The 18,759-nt window shown below is 50.4% G+C and overlaps 1 protein-coding gene across 1 annotated transcript; it reads left to right on the top strand.

The window, feature by feature from the left end:
- Positions 1 to 569: 569 nt before the first annotated feature.
- On the top strand, positions 570 to 17,066 carry TRIM63 (tripartite motif containing 63). The gene is given in 10 exon segments (XM_038758074.1): positions 570 to 795; positions 1,609 to 1,640; positions 1,642 to 1,776; positions 3,860 to 4,028; positions 5,395 to 5,490; positions 7,128 to 7,361; positions 8,620 to 8,642; positions 9,518 to 9,642; positions 15,153 to 15,227; positions 16,432 to 17,066. Coding segments are annotated over 10 exon segments (1,059 nt in total). The 5' UTR covers positions 570 to 636; the 3' UTR covers positions 16,443 to 17,066.
- Positions 17,067 to 18,759: the final 1,693 nt, after the last annotated feature.

Raw genomic sequence — 18,759 nt, 5'->3', positions numbered from 1 at the left:
TCCTGGGGTGCCGGGGTTGGGGGCTCCAGCTCCCGGAGTTGGAATTCTCTCATTTCTGAGGCCCACACTGGGGCAGCCACCATCTTCCCATCCCTTTTCCACTTGGGCAATCTGGGAGTGGGTACCACGGTGGAGAGAATAGGGGTCAGGCTGCCAGGGACGCTTCCTATCTGGGAGGGTCTGTGAGAGGAAGGGTGGTGGCAGGGTGGGAGGGAGAGCACCCCTAGGCTCACTCACCCTGGGGGGCGGGAGCCGGTTTCTTGCCGAAACCCTGGAACAAAAGTCCCGGCCCGGTGGGATCCGAACAGGCCGTTCTTGTTTACGACCTCGGCCAGAGGAAACAGCGACAGCTCACTGCTGCATGTGACCTGCGGTTGCGAGTCAGGCCCGGAGGAAACTCGACCCTTCCCCACCCCAGCGTGCCCCCCAACTCCGCCCCCGCCCGATTTGGGGCATTGGCACGTGGGGCCCAGTCCTGTATCCCACGGGCCCGTGTGACGCCCCCGTCCAGCCCGCCCAGCTATAAATAGCCGGAGGCGACGGACAGAGACAGAAACGAGGAGACAAGGTAGAGGGGAGCCACGAGACCCCCCGTCAGTGGCGTGTAACTGCTGGGACGGAGAGACGGACGCCGGGATGAACTATAAACCAAGTCTCATTCAGGAGGCCAACCCCATGGAGAACCTGGAGAAGCAGCTTATCTGTCCCATCTGTCTGGAGATGTTCACCAAACCGGTGGTGATCTTGCCCTGCCAGCACAACCTGTGCCGCAAATGCGCCAGTGACATCTTTCAGGTGGGTGATGGGCCCTTCCCTACCCCCAGCCCGGCCCCCAACAACTGACCCGGCATCACCCCCAGATCCAGGGGCTGTGGGTTTAGCGGGGGTCTCTCGGACCAAAAGCTTTTCCCCAGCGACCCCAGCCCAGGCTTTGGCTCTCTAACCTTGGTTTTCTCCTTGCCCTTCTCCGCCAAATGTCCCTTCCTCCCCACATTACCCATCCCCCCCACCACTCCTCAGACTCAGGGCGGTCGGCGAGGTGGGGACGCGCAGCTGGGGAAGGAGGTGTTGGCTGTCTCCCTCCTTCTCCATGACGTAGGTTTCCCCCCCTCCCCAGCTAATCTCCTTCACCTCCTCCCCTCCCCGACCCCATTTGCCGGGCCTGTTGACTCTCCAAAGAGCGGTTCCAACAGTCAAATATCTCAGATGATAACGGGGGTGGGGGAGAGGGAGAGAGGGGAGAGAAACCAGATCCCACCGTCCTCTCACCCCTGGCAGAACGCCTCAGGGCCCTCTCAGTTTGGCTGGGGCTAGGAGCAGCTCATGGTCACCTCCACGCCCGCCTCCCGCTCCCCGTCCAAGTCTGGCTCCCTGGCAGAGAAGTGGAAACGGGGCGGTGGTGAAGCCAATAGGATGCTGGGCCAGGTCACCAGGACTCCTGAGTTCCCGGTGCGGGGAGGAATTCACGGCCTCGTTTTTTCTCATCCGTGAAATGGGGAGGCGCAGGCGTTCCGGTGATCTGACCACGGCGACTGTCGGGAGCGGGACCGGGGAGGGTCCGGTTGAGGTTGTTACGTTCCGGGGTTGGGGGGTTCCTTCTGTCCACAGGCGGCGAATCCCTACCTGCCCAACCGGGGGGGGCTCCCTAACCGGAGGCCGCTTCCGTTGCCCCTCCTGTCGTCACGAGGTCATCATGGACCGGCACGGGGTCTACGGGCTTCAACGCAATCTCCTGGTGGAGAACATCATCGACATCTACAAGCAGGAATGCTCCAGGTAGGCGCTCCCCACTGCCTGTCCATCTGTTCGTCCATCCACCTGTCCATCCTTCCCCCAACAAGCTTTGGTTGAGCAAGTTCCCTGAGGGCCCAGCCTGCAACGCGAATCCTCCGTAAAGGGACAATCTCCCCTGCTTCCTACGCGGAAGGGGATGGATCGATCAGGGTGAGCCGAGATGGAGAGGCGGTGCGGTCTAGTGGATAGAACCCGGGCCCGGGAGTCAGAAGGACCTGGTTTCTAATCCCGGCTCTGCCACGTGTCTGCTGTGTGACCTCGGGCTAGTCACTTAAATCCTCTGGACCGCAGTTACCTCATCTGGAAAATGGGGATTAAGACCGCGAGCCCCATGTGGGATGGGGACTGTGTCCAACCTGATTACCTTATATCTACCCCAATGCCTAGAACAGTGCTTGACACAGAGTATGAGCTTAGCAAGTACCATAATGATAATAATAATAATTAATAATAATAATGAAGGGTACCACGGGGCAGAACTGCTCATCCCTAAACCGAGGCCTGAAGAATTCACACGCACCATCAGATTGGCATTCAACATTGCCTGTCATGAGATGATAAGCGCTGATTGACTTTTAGACTGTGAGCCCACTGTTGGGTAGGGACTGTCTCTATATGTTGCCAACTTGTACTTCCCAAGCACTTAGTACAGTGCTCTGCACACAGTAAGCGCTCAATAAATACGATTGATGATTGGAGGGGGGTCAGGTGAGGGGTGGGCTCAAATAGGAGGGAGGCCCCGGGGGTGGTAGGGGTCAGGTGTCCCTGAATTTTCCCGGGATGCTGGATTCTGGGGGAGGAAAGGGGATCCGACACTGACTCTGAACAGCAGGCAGAGCCCTGAGGAGCAGTAATTTCTCTCCCTCTGGACATCATTCTCTGTTGTATTGTACTCCACCAAGCGCTTAGTTCAGTGCTCAGCACCTATGAAGCGCTCAATAAATACCACTGATTGGTGGATTGATTTGGAAGCAGATAGCCACTGCCTCTCTTTTTTTTAAATCGTATTTGTTAAGCGCTTATACTGTTTCAAACACTATTCTAAATTCTGGGATAGGTACAAGTTAATCAGGTCGGACATGGTCCCTGGTCCGCATGGGGATCCCAGTCTAAGTAGAAGGGGGAACAGGTATCCCCATTTTATTTACAGTTGAAAAATCTGAGGCACGGAGAAGTGCAGTGACTTGCCCAAAGTCATCATCATCATCATCATCAATCGCATTTATTGAGCACTTACTGTGTGCAGAGCACTGTACTAAGCGCTTGGGAAGTACAAGTTTGCAACATATAGAGACAGTCCCTACCCAACAGTGGGCTCACAGTCTAAAAGGGGGAGACAGAGAACAAAACCAAACATACTAACAAAATAAAATAAATAGAATAGATATGGACAAGTAAAATAAATAAATAAATAGAGTAACAAATATGTACAAACATATATACATATATACAGGTGATATACATATATACAGGTGGCAAGTGTACAAGTCATACAGCAGGCAAGTGGTAGATCTGGGATTAGAATCCAGGCCCTCTGACTTCCAGAGCCAGAGAAGCAGCGTGGTTCAATGGAAAGAGCCTGGGCTTGGGAACCAGAGGTTACGGGTTCTAATCCCTGCTCCGCCACTTGTCAGCTGTGTGACTTTGGGCAAGTCACTTAACTTCTCTGGGCCTCAGTTACCTCATCTGGAAAATGGGGATTAAGACTGTAAGCCCCACGTGGGACAACCTGATCACCTTGTATCCCCCCTCAGCACTTAGAACAGTGCTTTGCACATAGCAAGCGCTTAACAAATGCCATTATTATTATAATTATTATTATTATTCCAGGCCCGGGCTCTTTCCACTTAGACCACACTGCTTCACCGGTAAGTTCCTTGAGGGCAGGAACTTCCGTTAGGCTTTCCCAAGCATTTTAGACGCTGCTTCGCACTCAGCAGATGCTCACTAAACACCACATTGAATGGTCAGCCAATTGGAGAGCCTCCCCCAGGCCTCGGGCCTTCCCCAGGACTGGGGACGATGGGGCGGGAGCTGACTGGGCCGGGTTGTGTCCACCCCACAGCCGGCCCCTGCAGAAAGGCAGTCACCCCATGTGCAAGGAGCACGAAGATGAGAAGATCAACATCTACTGCGTGACCTGTGAGATGCCCACCTGCTCTATGTGCAAGGTGTTTGGAGCCCACAAGGACTGTGAGGTGGCCCCTCTGCAGAACGTCTTCCAGGGCCAGAAGGTATGGGGTCCCCTCGCCGCTTCGCCGGACGGAGACGACCACCCGTCCCCGGGGGGGAGCGGGGAGGGGGATTAAGGAGATGTCTCGGGAGATGTCCTGATCCTTTCAGGAATAGACGGGAGGGACTTCCCTGCCCCCCTCACCTCCCGGCCCAAGACGGAGGCCTGAGGTCACCGGCTAAATTTAGTGCCACTTGAGAACAACAGTGGGTGGGTGGGCCATGGACGGTCTGGATCTGCAGGGAGAGTGGGCTCGGGACTTAGGCCCAGGGAGGGGTTCAACAGAGAAGCAGCGTGACTCAGTGGAAAGAGCCCGGGCTTTTGAGTCAGAGGTCACGGGTTCTAATTCCAGCTCCGCCAACTGTCAGCTGGGTGACTTTGGGCAAGTCACTTCACTTCTCTGGGCCTCAGTGACCTCATCTGGAAAATGGGGGTGAAGACTGGGAGCCCCCCGTGGGACAACCTGATCACCTTGTAACCTCCCCAGTTCTTAGAACAGTGCTTGGCACATCGTAAGCACTTAATAAGTGCCATCATTATTATTATTCAACTGTCTCTGTTGAGGCCCTTGAGGGGTGGTCCAGGCCCTAATAATAATTATAATACTCATCGTGATATTTGTTAAGCACTTAGTATGTGCCAGCCACTGTACTAAGCGCTGGGGTGGATTCAAATTTATTCATTCATTCACTTATTCATTCAGTTGTATTTGTTGTGTGCTTACTGTGTGCAAGAGCACTGTACTAAGCACTTGGAAAGTACAATACATCAATACAATACAGTACAGCAATACAAAACAGCAATTAATCAGGTTGGACATAGTCCCTGCCCCAGGTGGGGCTCACGGCCTCGATCCCCATTTTACAAATGAGGGAACTGAGGCCCAGAGAAGTGAAGTGACTTGCCCAAGGGCACACAGCAGACATGTGGTAGAGCTGGGATTAGAACCCACGACCTTCTGACTCCCAATCCCGTGTTTCCCAGAGAAGCAGCGTGGCTCAGTGGAAAGAGCCCGGGCTTTGGAGTCAGAGGTCATGGGTTCAAATCCCTGCTCTGCCAATTGTCAGCTGGGTGACTTTGGGCAAGTCGCTTCACTGGGCCTCAGTTACCTCATCTGTAAAAAATGGGGGTTAAGACTGTGAGCCCCTCGTGGGACAACCTGATCACCTTGCATCCCCCCAGCGCTTAGAACAGTGCTTGGCACATAGTAAGCGCTTAACAAATACCACCATTATTATCATTATTACACCATGTTGCTTCCCACTGCAGCGCTCAGTACAGTGCCTGGCACGGAGTAAGCACTTAACAGATACCCACAGTTCAACAGTACAAACAATTATTATCATTATTATTCCTTCCCTCTCCAGACAGAACTGGGCAACTGCATCTCCATGCTGGTGGCAGGGAATGATCGGGTCCAGACCATCATTACGCAGCTAGAGGACTCCTCTAAAGTCACCCAGGTGAGGAGTGGGGAATAACAATACTAATAATAACTGCGGTATTTATCAAGTGCTTATTATGTGCCAGGCACCGTTCTAAGTGCTGGGGTGGATACAAGCAAAGCCCTCTTTTCCTTTTCTCCAACTCCTTTCTACGTCACCGCGACTTACTCCCTTTGTTCAGTCAGTCAACCGTATTTATTGAGCGTTTACTGTGTGAAGAACACTGTATTAAGCACTTGGGAGAGGATGATATAACAATAAACAGACACATTCCCTGCCCATCCCGGCCCCACCGCGGTTATGTCCACAGCCGTAATTTTATTTCTTTCTATTAATGTCTGTCTCTCCCTCAAAACTGTAAGCTCATTGTGGGCGGGGAATGTGTCTGCTGTATTGTTCTATTGTCCTCTCCCAAGCGCTTAGTACAGTGCTCTGCATTCAGTAAGCATTCAGTAAGTACGATTGGCTGACTGACTGACTGACTGAAATATCCAGGGGCCGGTGATAGCAAAACCAGGCCAGACGGATCTCCGTGGCACAGCCAGACTGTAGCTCGTTGTGGGAAGGGAATGTGTCTGTTTATTATCATATCGTAGTCTCCCAAGGACTTAGTACAGTGCTCTGCATCATCATCATCATCAGTCGTATTTATTGAGCGCTTACTGTGTGCAGAGCACTGTACTAAGCGCTTAGGAAGTCCAAGTTGGCGACATATAGAGACGGCCCCTACCCAATAGTGGGCTCACAGTCTAAAAGGGGGAGACAGAGAACAAAACCAAACATACTAACAAAATAAAATAAATAGAATAGATATGCACAAGTAAAATAAATCAATAGAGTAATAAATATGTACAAACATATATACATACATACAGGTGCTGTGGGGAAGGGAAGGAGGTAAGGTGAGGGGGATGGAGAGGGGGACGAGGGGGAGTGTGCACTGTACTCTGCACACAGGGAGCGCTCAATAAATATGATTGATTGATTGACTGAAATGCCCAGTGGTCAGTGATCATCATCATCATCATCAATCGTATTTATTGAGCGCTTACTATGTGCCGAGCACTGTACTAAGCACTTGGGAAGTACAAATTGGCAACATATAGAGACAGTCCCTACCCAACATTGGGCTCACAGTGATCAGCCTGGATGCTTCTCCATGGCCCAACCAGTGGTCACCGGGGTCCGTCCGAGCCCAAGGCGTTTTCCTCCCCTCATTGCAGCGTGGCTCAGTGGAAAAGAGCCCGGGCTTTGGAGTCAGAGGTCATGGGTTCAAATCCCGGCTCTGCCAACTGTCAGCTGTGTGACTTTGGGCAAGTCACTTCACTTCTCTGTGCCTCAGTTACCTCATCTGTAAAATGGGGATGAAGACTGTGAGCCCCCCATGGGACAACCTGATCACCTTGTAACCTCCCCAGCGCTTAGAACAGTGCTTTGCCCATAGTGAGCGCTTAATAAATGCCATTATTATTATTATATTATTGCTGCCGTGGGTTGGGGGGGATCACGGCATTATGGTCCTGAAGGCCTCCTCCCGCTGGCCCTGCCACGGATCCCAGAGGTGGAGGTGAGGGCTAGGATTGCTCTGCCCTGCCTGGGGATCTGAGCGTCCACCTCATCCCACCCGCTATCCTCCCCGCCTGGTGTCACGGCAGGAGAATAGCCGCCAGGTGAAGGAGTTGCTTAGCCAGAAGTTTGACCTCCTCTACGCCATCCTGGACGAGAAGAAGAGCGAGCTGCTGCAGAGGGTCACCCGGGAGCAGGAGGAGAAGATCGGCTTCATCGAGGCCCTGATCCAGCAGTACCGCGAGCAGCTGGAGAAGTCCACCAAGCTGGTGGAGACCGCCATCCAATCCATGGATGAGCTGGGAGGGGCCGCCTTCCTCCTGGTGAGCGGGGAGGAACTCGAAACCAGGCCCAGGGAGTGGGGTGGGGGGAGGGGGGAGGGAAAGTAGGTTAGGAGCAGGGTCCTAGGAGGGCAAAGTCCAAAAGGGTCGGGGTCAAACCACGTCATGCGAGGATTAGGCCGGGAGTTGGGGGTAGGGGGAGGAGGGGAAGCCAACTCCCAGATTTTTCCGGAGTTGGGGCTTTTTGTTGGGTGACTGAGAAGCAGCGTGGCCTGATGGATAAAGCACAGTTCTGGGAGTCAAAAGGGCCTGGGTTCTAATTCTGGCTCCACCACTTTATAATAATAATAATAATAATAATAATAATAATAATAATAATAGGAGAAGCAGCGTGGCTCATTGGAAAGAGCACGGGCTTTGGAGTCAGAGGTCATGAGTTCGAATCCCGGCTCCGCCACATGTCTGCTGTGTGACCTTGGGCAAGTCACTTAACTTCTCTGAGCCTCAGTTCCCTCATCTGTAAAATGGGGATTAAGACTGTGAGCCCCACGTGGGACAACTTGATCACCTTGTATCCCCCCCAGCGCTTAGAACAGTGCTCTGCACATAGTAAGTGCTTAACAAATGCCATTATTATTATTATTATTATTATTATTATTATTATTATTATTATTAATAACAGTAATGGTACTTGTTAAGTGCTTACAATGTGCCAAAGACTGATCTAAGTGTTGGGATAGATACAAGTTAATCAGGTTGGACACAGTCCCTGTCCCACATGGGCTCACGCTTTTAATCCCCCATTTACAGATGAGGTAACTGAGGCTCAGAAAAAATCACACAGCAGACATGTGGCGGCGCCGGGATTAGAACCCAAGTCCCTCTGATTACAGGCCCGTGCTCAATCCGTGAAGCCACTCCTCTGCTGGGTGACCAGGGGCAAGTCACTTCACCTCTCTGGGCCTCAGTTCCCTCATCTGTAAAATAGGGATGAAGACTGTGAGCCCTGTGCGGGACGTGGACTGTGTCCAACCTGATTACCTTGTGCCTACCCTAGCGCTTAGAACAGTGCCTGGCACATGGTAAGCGCAACAGTTACCATAAAAAAAAAGGAGCTGGTCTACACCCTGTTAAGGAGGCTCTCAGAGTCGGCCGGCGAAATTGCCCAGAGTCTGAGCTCTAATCTCTGTGCAGTATTGTATTCTCCTAAGCGCTTAGTACAGTGCTCTGCACATAATAAGTGCTCAATAAATACCACTGATTGATTGATTGATTGATTGATTATGCTCTATCCCCACAGAACGCGAAGCAACTCATCAAGATGTGAGTCTTCCCTCCCTGATCCGATCCTTACGGGACCCTCCCCTCGTCCCCCACTAAACCCAACCGATCACCCTGGGACACCTCTAAAGCCCAGCCACTTCCCTCAGGACCCTCATAAAGTCCAGCTAATCACTGTGGGACGTCCACTAAAGCCCAGCCAGTCCCCTCAGGACCCCCATTAAGTCCAATTAATCACTGTGGGACCTCCACTAAAGCCCAGCCAAACACCCAATAATAATAACGATGGCATTTATTAAGCACTTACTATGTGCAAAACACTGTTCTAAGCGCTGGGGAGGTCACCCAATGAAGTCCAGCCAATCTCAATGGTGGGACCCTTACTGAAGCCCAGCCAGTCTCCCCACCAAAGTGCTTGACTGAATAAATCTCTGTGCTCCCTGCTTCCAGGGGCCTTAGCCTTCCCAACCGATCTCTAGCGCCGTTCAAGCAGCGAGGTTCCGTGGAAAGAGCCCGGGATTTGGAGTCAGAGGTCGGGGGTTCAAATCCCGGCTCCGCCAATTGTCAGCTGGGTGACTTTGGGCAAGTCACTTCTCTGGGCCTCAGTTCCCTCATCTGTAAAATGGGGATTAAGACTGTGAGCCCCTCGTGGGACAACCTGATCACCCTGCCATCATTATTATTCATCCTAATGGAGCTGGGAAGGCCCTGAATGGGAGACTGGAGCCTTGGAATTTCCAGAGAGGGTCCTGAGGGGGAGGGAAGGGAACACGGGTGAGGAGCTGGGATGGAGAGGGCATTTTCCAACACAGGCTAAGGAGCAACTACGGATCAGGTCCTACCCCCTGAGGTTGGGCACCCTTTGGGCCACGGGAAGCCAGAGCCGCAGGCAAGTTTCCCTTTTCTCGCTCCCTCAGGATCGTCGAGGCCTCCAAAGGTTGCCAACTGGGCAAGACGGAGCAGGGCTTTGAGAACATGGATTACTTCTCCTTGGACCTGGAACCTGTGGCCGACGTACTGAGGGCCATTGACTTTGGAGTTGGTATGTTTTTTTTTTAAAAAAAACAGACATTTGTTAAGCACTTACTATGTGCCAGGTACTTTACTAAACTCTGAGCTAGATGCAAGCTAATCAGGTTGGACCCAGGCCATGTTTATTCGTTTGCTGTTGTTCTTTTGTTGCATTTGTTAAGCGCTTACTATGTGTAAGGCATCGAACTAAGCGCTGAAGTAGATAACCGCTAATCAGGTTGGACACAGTCCATGTCCCACACAGGGCTCGCACTCTTAATTCCCATTTTACAGAAGAGGGAAATGAGGCACAGAGATATGAAGTGACTTGCCCAAGGTCACACAGCAGACAAGTGGAGGAGCCAGGAGTAGAACCCAGGTCATTCCGACTCCCAGGTTTGGGTTCTTCCCACTAAGCCTCGCTGCTTATCAGGACCTGGGTTTTAATATTGATTGTGCCACTTGCTTCCTGTGTGACCTTGGGCAAATTACCTGACTTCTCTGGGTCTCAGTTTCCTCGACTGTAAAATGGGAATTCAGTACCTGTTTTCTCTCCTATTTCATTCATTCAATCGTATTTACTGAGCGCTTACTGTGTGCAGAGCACTGTACTAAGCGCTTGGGAAGTACAAGTCGGCAACACCTAGAGATGGTCCCTACCGAACAACGGGCTCACAGTCTAGAAGGGGGGAGACAGACAACAAAACAAAGCACGGAGACAGGTGTCAAAATCGTCAGAACAAATAGAATTATGGCTATAATGCACATCTTTAAACTGTTTAAACTATTTAAACTGTGAGCATTATGTGGGGAGGTTAGATTAACTTGTATTTACCCTAGTGCTTAGAAAACATGGCTTGGCATGTAGTAAGAGCTTAACAAATACCTTAAAAAAGGGTCTGCTGAGGTGGTAATTGGGGGAGCTCAGTGGCTATGCCCTCCTATTGCCCAAGGTTGACTTTGCTTCCTTCTAAAATTGTGGCATTTGTTCTACATTTAATAAGTGAAGCAGCGTGGCTCAGTGGAAAGAGCCCGGGCTTTGGAGTCAGAGGTCATGGGTTCAAATCCCAGCTCTGCCAATTGTCAGCTGTGTGACTTTGGGCAAAGTCACTTAACTTCTCCATGCCTCAGTTCCCTCATCTGTCAAATGGGGATTAAGACTGTGAGCCCCCTGAGGGACACCCTGATCACCTTGTAACCTCCCCAGAACTTGGAACGGTGCTTTGCACATAGTAAGCGCTTAATAAATGCCATTAAAAAAAAAGTGACCAGCACTTTGTAGGCATTGGGGCAGAAGCATTCATTCATTCGGTCATGCTTTATTGAGCTCTTACTGTGTGCAGAGCACTGTACTAAGTACTTGGGAGAGTACAATAGAAAAATAAACAGACACATTTCCTGCCCATGATGAGCTTACAGTTTAAAGGGGGAGACAGACATTATAAATAAATCAAATTACAGCTATGTACATAAGTACTGAGAGGCTGGAATATTGTTACTCTATTTTACTTGTACATATTTATTCTATCTATTTTATTCTGTTAATATGTTTTGTTTTGTTCTCTGTCGACTGTGAGCCCACTGTTGGGTAGGGACCGTCTCTGTATGTTGCCAAATTGTACTTCCCAAGCGCTTAGTACAGTGCTCTGCACACAGTAAGCGCTCAATAAATACGATTGAATGAATGAATGGAAGGGGGTTGAATAAAGGGAGCAAGCCAGGATGTCGCAGAAAGGAGCGGGAGAAAAGGAGGGCTTAGTCAGGGAAGGCCTCTTGGAGGAGACGGGCCTTCAATAAGGCTTTTTGACGGAGGGGAGGGTCATTGTCGGATTTCAGGAGGGAGGGCATTCCAGGTCAGAGGCAGGACATTGGCGAGGAATCAGCGTCAGCGAGACTGATGAGATCAAGGTTCGGTGAGAAGTTTGGCATTAGAGGAGCGAAGTAGGAGGGGGCAAGGTGACGGGACCGCTTTGAAGCCAATGGTAAGGAGTTTTTGTTTCATGCAGCGGTGGATGGGCACCCACTGGAGTTTCTTGCGGAGTGGGGTGACACGTCCTGAATATCTTTGTAGAAAAATTATCCGGGCAGCAGAGAGAAGTATGGACTGGTGAGGGGAGACACAGGAGGCTGGGAGGTCAGCAAGGAGGCTGATACAGTAGTCAAGGCGGGATAGGATAAGTGATTGTATTAATAACGATGGTATTTGTTAAGCGCTTGCTATGTGCCAAGCACTGTTCTAAGCACTGGGTTAGATCCAAGGTAATCAGGTTGTCCCGCGTGGGGCTTACAGTCTTAATCCCCATTTTCCAGGTGAGGGAACTGAGGCACAGAGAAGTTAAATGACTTTGCCCAAAGTCACACAGCTGACAATTGTGGCACAGAGAAGTGAAGTGACTTGCGTAAAGTCACACAGCTAACAAGTGGCGGAGCCAGGATTAGAACCCATGACTCCCAGGCCCATGGTCTATCCATTATGCCATGATGCGTGGTCGCAGTTTGGATGGAGAGGAAAGGGCGGATGTTGTGGAAGTGGAATTGACAGGATTTAGTGACAGATTGAATATGTGGTTTGAATGAGAGAGACGAGTCAAGGAAAACACCAAGGTTTCGGGCTTGTGAGACAGAATAATAATAATAATGATGGCATTTATTAGGCGCTTACTATGTGCAAAGCACTGTTCTAAGCGCTGGGGAGGTTACCAGGTGATCAGCTTGTTCCATGGGGGGCTCACCGTCTTAATCCCCATTTTACAGATGAGGTGACTGAGGCCCAGAGAAGTCACAAAAGTCACCAGCTGACAATAGGCGGAGCTGGGATTTGAACTCGTGATCTCTGACTCCAAAGCCTGTGCTCTTTCCACTGACCCACACTGCCATCTAAAGTGATGGGAAAGTGAGGGGGAGGACAGGGTTTGGGTGGAAAAATAAGGTGCTCTATTTTGGACATGTTAAGTTTGAGGTAACCGGGGGACACCCAAGTAGAGACGTCTTGAAGGCAGGAGGAAATACTAGACTGCAGAGAAGGAGATCAGGGCTGGAGATGTAGATTAAATGCAAAATGTACACATCTGTAATTTATTTATATTGTCTGTCTCCCCTTCTAGACTGTAAGCTCATTGCGGGCAGGGAATGCGTCTGCTATATTGTATTCATTCAGTCGTATTTATTATTCAATCGAATTTATTAAGCACTTACTGTGGGCAGAGCACTGTATTCCCCCAAGCACTTAGTCCGGTGCTCTGCACACAGGAAGAGCTCAATAAATATGATTGACTGACTGACGAGGCTCATTCCCTGCCCACAAGGAGTTTACATTCTTGAGAGGGGAGACAGCGTGGCTCAGTGGAAAGAGCACAGGCTTTGGAGTCAGGTCATGGGTTCAAATGCCGGCTCCGCCAACTGTCAGCTGTGTGACTTTGGGCATTCATTCATTCAATCGTATTTATTGAGCGCTTACTGTGTGCAGAGCACAAGTCACTTACCTTCTCTGTGCCTCAGTTCCCTCATCTGTAAAGTGGGGATTAAAACTGTGAGCCCCTGTGGGACAACCTGATCACCTTGTAACCTCCCCAGCGCTTAGAACAGTGCTTTGCACGTAGTAAGCGCTTAACAAATACCATTATTATTATTATACCTGTATATATGTTTGTACATATTTATTACTCTATTTATTTATTTATTTATTTTACTTGCACATATCTATTCTATTTATTTTATTTTGTTAGTATGTTTGGTTTTGTTCTCTGTCTCCCCCTTCTAGACTGTGAGCCCACTGTTGGGTAGGGACTGTCTCTATATATTGCCAGCTTGTACTTCCCATGCGCTTAGTACAGTGCTCTGCACACAGTAAGCGCTCAATAAATACGATTGATTGATTGATTATTATTATTAGTACAGTGCTCTGCACACAGTAAGCACTCAATAAATACGATTGATTATTCACATAAATGAAAAAAGTGTGGATGTGGACATAGGTACCGCAGGGCTGAGGGAGGGTTGAATAAGGGGCGCATTTTGTTTTGTTGTCTGTCTCCCCCTTCTAGACTGTGAGCCCGTTATTGGGTAGGGACCGTCTCTAGATGTTGCCGACTTGCACTTCCCAAGCGCTTAGTACAGTGCTCTGCACACAGTAAGCGCTCAATAAATACGACTGAATGAATGAATGAATGAAATCCAAGTGCAAGGGCTATGCAGAAGGGAGTGGGGGGAAGTTTATGGGTCTTTGAGAGCAGAGCCAGAGGGAGAACGCTGCTCTCTCAGACCTTGATCTTGGAGGACAGATGGTCCCGGTTCTCCCTACTTCCGGGTGGCACTTATCTCCCGAGTTCGGGGCGATTCGGACAGCACGTACTACCTGCCGCCCCTTCCATCTCCCAACTGGGCTCCCAAAACGCAGATCAGAGGAGCGATTCAGAGGCCTTTGGCTTTTTATTGACAGAGAAATGTCCTTTTTCTCCTCCGTAGAGGGGTGAGGAATGAGGAATGAGAAAATTCACCCCTTGGTCTGGGCCCAAATGCTGCCCACAGTACACTGTTCACCATTAAGGAGATCTTTAACCTCTCTGTACCACACATCTCCTTGGGGAATTCATTCAATCGTTTTTATGGAGTGCTTACTGGGGGCAGAGCACTGTGCTAAGCAACTGGGAGTGTACAGCACAACAATATACAGGGAATGATTTCGTTCCCGGCGGGTTGAAGTCAAACAGAATGCCTTGTGGATAGAGCCCGGGCCTAGGAGTCAGGAGGTCCTGGGTTCTAATTCTGGCACTGCCGCTTGTCTGCTGTGTGACCTTGGGTAAGTCACTTCACTTCTCTGGCCCTCAGTTAAGAGCGTGAGCCTCATGTGGGTCAGGTTAATCCAGCCTGATTAACTTGTATCTATCCCCGAGGTCATGGGTTCTGATCCCGGCTCCGCCACTTGTCAGCTGTGTGACTTTGGGCAAGTCACTTAGCTTCTCTGGGCCTCAGTTACCTCATCTGTAAAATGGGGATTAAGTCTGTGAGCCCCACATGAGACAACTAGATCACCTTGTATCCCCCCCAGCGCTTAGAACAAAGTAAGCGCCCAACAAATGCCATTATTGTTATATTATTATTACCCCAGCGCTTAGAACAGTGCTTGGCACCTAGTAAGTGCTTAACAAGTACCATTATTATTATTCATTTATTCAATCATATTTATTGAGCGCTTACTGTGCACAGAGCACTGCACTAAGCACTTGGAAAGTACAATTTGGCAACAGATAGAGACAATCCCTACCCAGCAACGGGCTCACAGTCTAGAAGGGGGAGACAGACAACAAAACAAGTAGACAAGTGCTTAATAAATACCACTAGTATTATTATTACCTCCCCAAATCGGGATCTTAGCACCTTCTCCCAGTCAGCCCCACTTCCAGCTGCTCCAGTTCAGCTATTAGCATTTGCTGAGCACTATACTCAGCCCCTGGGAGGGTTCAGAAGAGTTAGTGGAAGCGATCTCTGCCCTTAAGGAGCTTCATTTTTTTTTCCCCCATCCTTTGTTTTCTCTCCCTGCAGATGAGGACGAGGAGGAGTTTGTGGAGGAAGAGGAAATTCCGGAAGTGGAGGAGTATCCAGAGGGGAAAGGGGAAGGTAAGAATGTTTTTTGGCCCTGGGTTTGGAAGACAGAGATGAGCAGGTGGGGTGAATGAACTCTTTATGGTTCTTGTGGGTGTGAGGCCCAGGGGGTTGATATTCAGTGGCTGTGGGATCGACTTCAACCTTTCCAACCAATCAACCATATTAATAGAGCGTTTACTGGGTGCAGAGCACTGTACTAAGCGCTTGAGAGAGAACCATCCAACAGAGTTCCATGCCCACAAGGAGCTTACAGTCTAGAGGAGGTCAATAAATCATTCAGTGGTATTAAGTGCTTACCTTTTAGACTGTGAGCCCACTGGTGGGTAGGGACTGTCTCTATATGTTGCCAGTTTGTACTTCCCAAGCGCTTAGTACAGTGCTCTGCACACAGTAAGCGCTCAATAAATACGATTGATGATGATTATGTGCAGAATGTGAAGTGGCATGGCCTAGGAGAAGCCGAGAAGCAGCCTAGCTTAGTGGAAAGAGCACGGGCTTGGGAGTCAGAGGTCATGGGTTCTAATCCCAGCTCTCCTGCTTGTCAGGTGTGTGACCTTGGGCGAGTCACTTCACTTCTCTGTGCCTCAGTTATCTCATCTGTAAAATGGGGGTGAAGACTGTGAGCCCCACGTGGGACAGCCTGATCACCTTGTAGCTACCCCAGTGCCTAGAACAGTGCTTGGCACATAGTAAGCACTTAACAAATACCAACATTATTATTATTAGGAGAGCGCTCTGCCACTTGTCCGCTTAGTACAGTGCTCTGCACACAGTAAGCGCTCAATAAATACGAATGAATGAATGAATGCTGTGTGACCTCGGGCAAGTCACCAAGTGACTTCTTCACCAAGTGAAGTCAAACTTCTCCGTTCCCTCGTCTGTAAAATGGGGAAGAAGACTGTGAGCCCCATGTGGGACATGGATTATGTCCATCCTGATTAGCTGTATCTACCCCAGTGCTTAGTACAGTGCCTGGCACCTAGTAAGCGCTTACCAAATACCATAAAAAAGACCACTCTACTAAGTACCTGGGAGATTACAATGCAACATGGTTGGCAGAAACGTTCCCTGCCCACAGTGAACTTAGAGTCTTGAGGGGATGGGGAAAGAGGTTCAGGGAGAGGGTCCAGGGTGTCCCTCTGAGGTTTCACCCCCTTTCTTCTGGCCTCCTTCTTCCCTCCCTCTGACCCCCATTCTTCTGTGCTCTTCGTTTCAGGTCCCCTTTAATCGCTGTGCCGGAGAAGCCACCAGCACGAGAGAGAGTCCAGCCGCCCCGAGAGGGCAAGAGGCCGCGGAGGGTGGGAAAGGGGAGCTGTTATGGGCTTCTTGGGGGGCCCAGGAGGGAGGAGGGGGAAGGTATAGGGAGGGGAAACAGCCCCCACCCTCTGGCAGGAGCGCAGAGGGCCGGGGAGCATCCACGGGAGGCCTGCCGAACCGGGATCGGAAATTCGCTTGGACAGATGCACGCACGCACACACAGACACGCACACACACACGACACTTTCTTTTCTACACTGGGGACGATGGGATATTTTGTAGAGTTTTGGGGTGTTCTTTTTTAAATGTCATTTTTGTACATAATTTGTAAACGGATGTGGATTTGGTGCTTTTTGTAATAGGCCCCTTAGCGTGCCATCCAGTGGTGGTCACTGCGGGGAGACCGGGGTTGGGGGGTGGCTCATATTCTATCCCCTTGCTGTGCCAGGAGGAAGGGGATGAGGCTGCGAGGGCTTCCTGGAGCTAGAGAAGGAAAATGTTCAGTACTGTATTTCGTGGACTATTCCTGCCTCACGGGGTTATTTATTGAGTTTGTCGTAAGTTGTTTACTAAATAAACTCACAGTGCAGTTGGTCTGGCCGCGGCTGGGGTCGGCGGTGGGGTGGCGAGGCGGGGAGGGCGCAAAATGATTCAACCTGCCCGATCTGGAAAGCAAATAGTTAAGGCTCACCTGAGTGGGGAGGGGGCTGAGAGAGAAACAGAGATGGAGAGAGTGCCAAGTTGTACTTCCCAAGCGCTTAGTACAGTGCTCTGCACACAGTAAGCGCTCAATAAATACGATTGAATGAATGAATGGATCCCACAGACAGAAAATAATAATAATAATAATAATGGCATTTGTTAAGCGCTTACTATGTGCAAAGCACTGTTCTAAGCGCTGGGGGGATACAAGGTGATCAGGTTGTCCCATGTGGGGCTCACAGTCTTAATCCCCATTTTACAGATGAGGGAACTGAGGCTCAGAGAGTTAAGTGACTTGCCCAAGGTCACACAGCAGACATGTGGCGGAGCCAGGATTCAAACCCATGACCTCTGACTCCAAAGCCCGTGCTCTTTCCACTGAGCCACGCTGCTTCTCTAATAATGATAATAATAATGGCATTTGTTAAGCGCTTAGTGTGTGCAAAGCACCATTCTAAGCACTGGGGGTGGATACAAGATGATGAATTTGTCCCACATGGGGCTCACAGTCTTAATCCCCATTTTACAGATGAGGTAACTGAGGCTCAGAGAAGTGAAGTGACTTGCCCAAGGTCACACAACAGACAAGTGGTGGAGCCGGGATTCGAGCCCATGACCTCTGACTCCAAAGCCCGGGCTCTTTCCACTGAGCCACGCTGCTTCACTTAGGAAAGCAACTAGTTAGTGTTCACCTGGGTTGGGAGGGGGCTGGGAAAGGGGCCATTCCCAAAAACAGGGCCTGCCCCTCCCCGTCCCTCGAGGAACGGGCCTGGGGAATGGGGGGAGATCTGGCAGGAGGGGTCTCGGGGTCCTGAGCAAACAGGATGAAGGATGGGAAAGGAAGGGAGAGGCCAACCCCGCTCTTTTTTCAGCCCAGGGTCCCAAGAGAACAAGATGAACCGTCCGGCCTTGGGCCCATCTGCCCACCGCCGCCCGCTTCTGCCGGGTCTGCCCACCAGCCCCGGGCTCCGTGGGGCCTGGCAGACAGGGCACCCGGCTTTATCGCCCACATTGCCCAGCCAAGGCTCTCGGGAAAGTAAACAGCCAAGACACCTTGTCGGGAGGAGGAATCAGCAATCTGGTCATCTGGTGCCCCTTGGCTGGAGGGAGCAGGGTGCAAACTCCAGGAGTAGATCTGGAACAGAGGAAGGAGGAGGAAAAGGAGGAGGAGGAGGAGGAGGAAGAGGGGGCTCCAAACACAGTTAACAACCTCTTCCAAGCCCCCACCCCAGGAGGGAAAGGGCTGCTGGGATTCAGATCCTCAGAGGGCTAATCTCTGAAAATAATGGCTCACCCTCTGATTTTCTTTGCATTCATTTTTCTATTTTTATAGCCCCTTTTCTCTGAAGTAGAGCACTCATTCATTCATTCAATCGTATTCATTCATTCAATCGTATTTTTTTTTGAGTGCTTACTGTGTGCAGAGCACTGTACTAAGCGCCTGGGAAGTACAAGTCGGCAACATATAGAGTCGGTCCCTACCCAACAACGGGCTCTCAGTCTAGAGTAAAGGCAGTGAGGGAGACACAGAAGGGAGTGGGAGAAAAGGAAAAGAAGGTTTAACCAGGGTTGGTCAGTCGACAGC

The sequence above is a fragment of the Tachyglossus aculeatus genome, chromosome 16 (assembly GCF_015852505.1).
Source record: "Tachyglossus aculeatus isolate mTacAcu1 chromosome 16, mTacAcu1.pri, whole genome shotgun sequence".
Lineage (NCBI taxonomy): Eukaryota > Metazoa > Chordata > Mammalia > Monotremata > Tachyglossidae > Tachyglossus > Tachyglossus aculeatus.
Note: the sequence above shows the minus strand (reverse complement) of the source record. Positions and strands in the feature narration are given on the sequence as shown.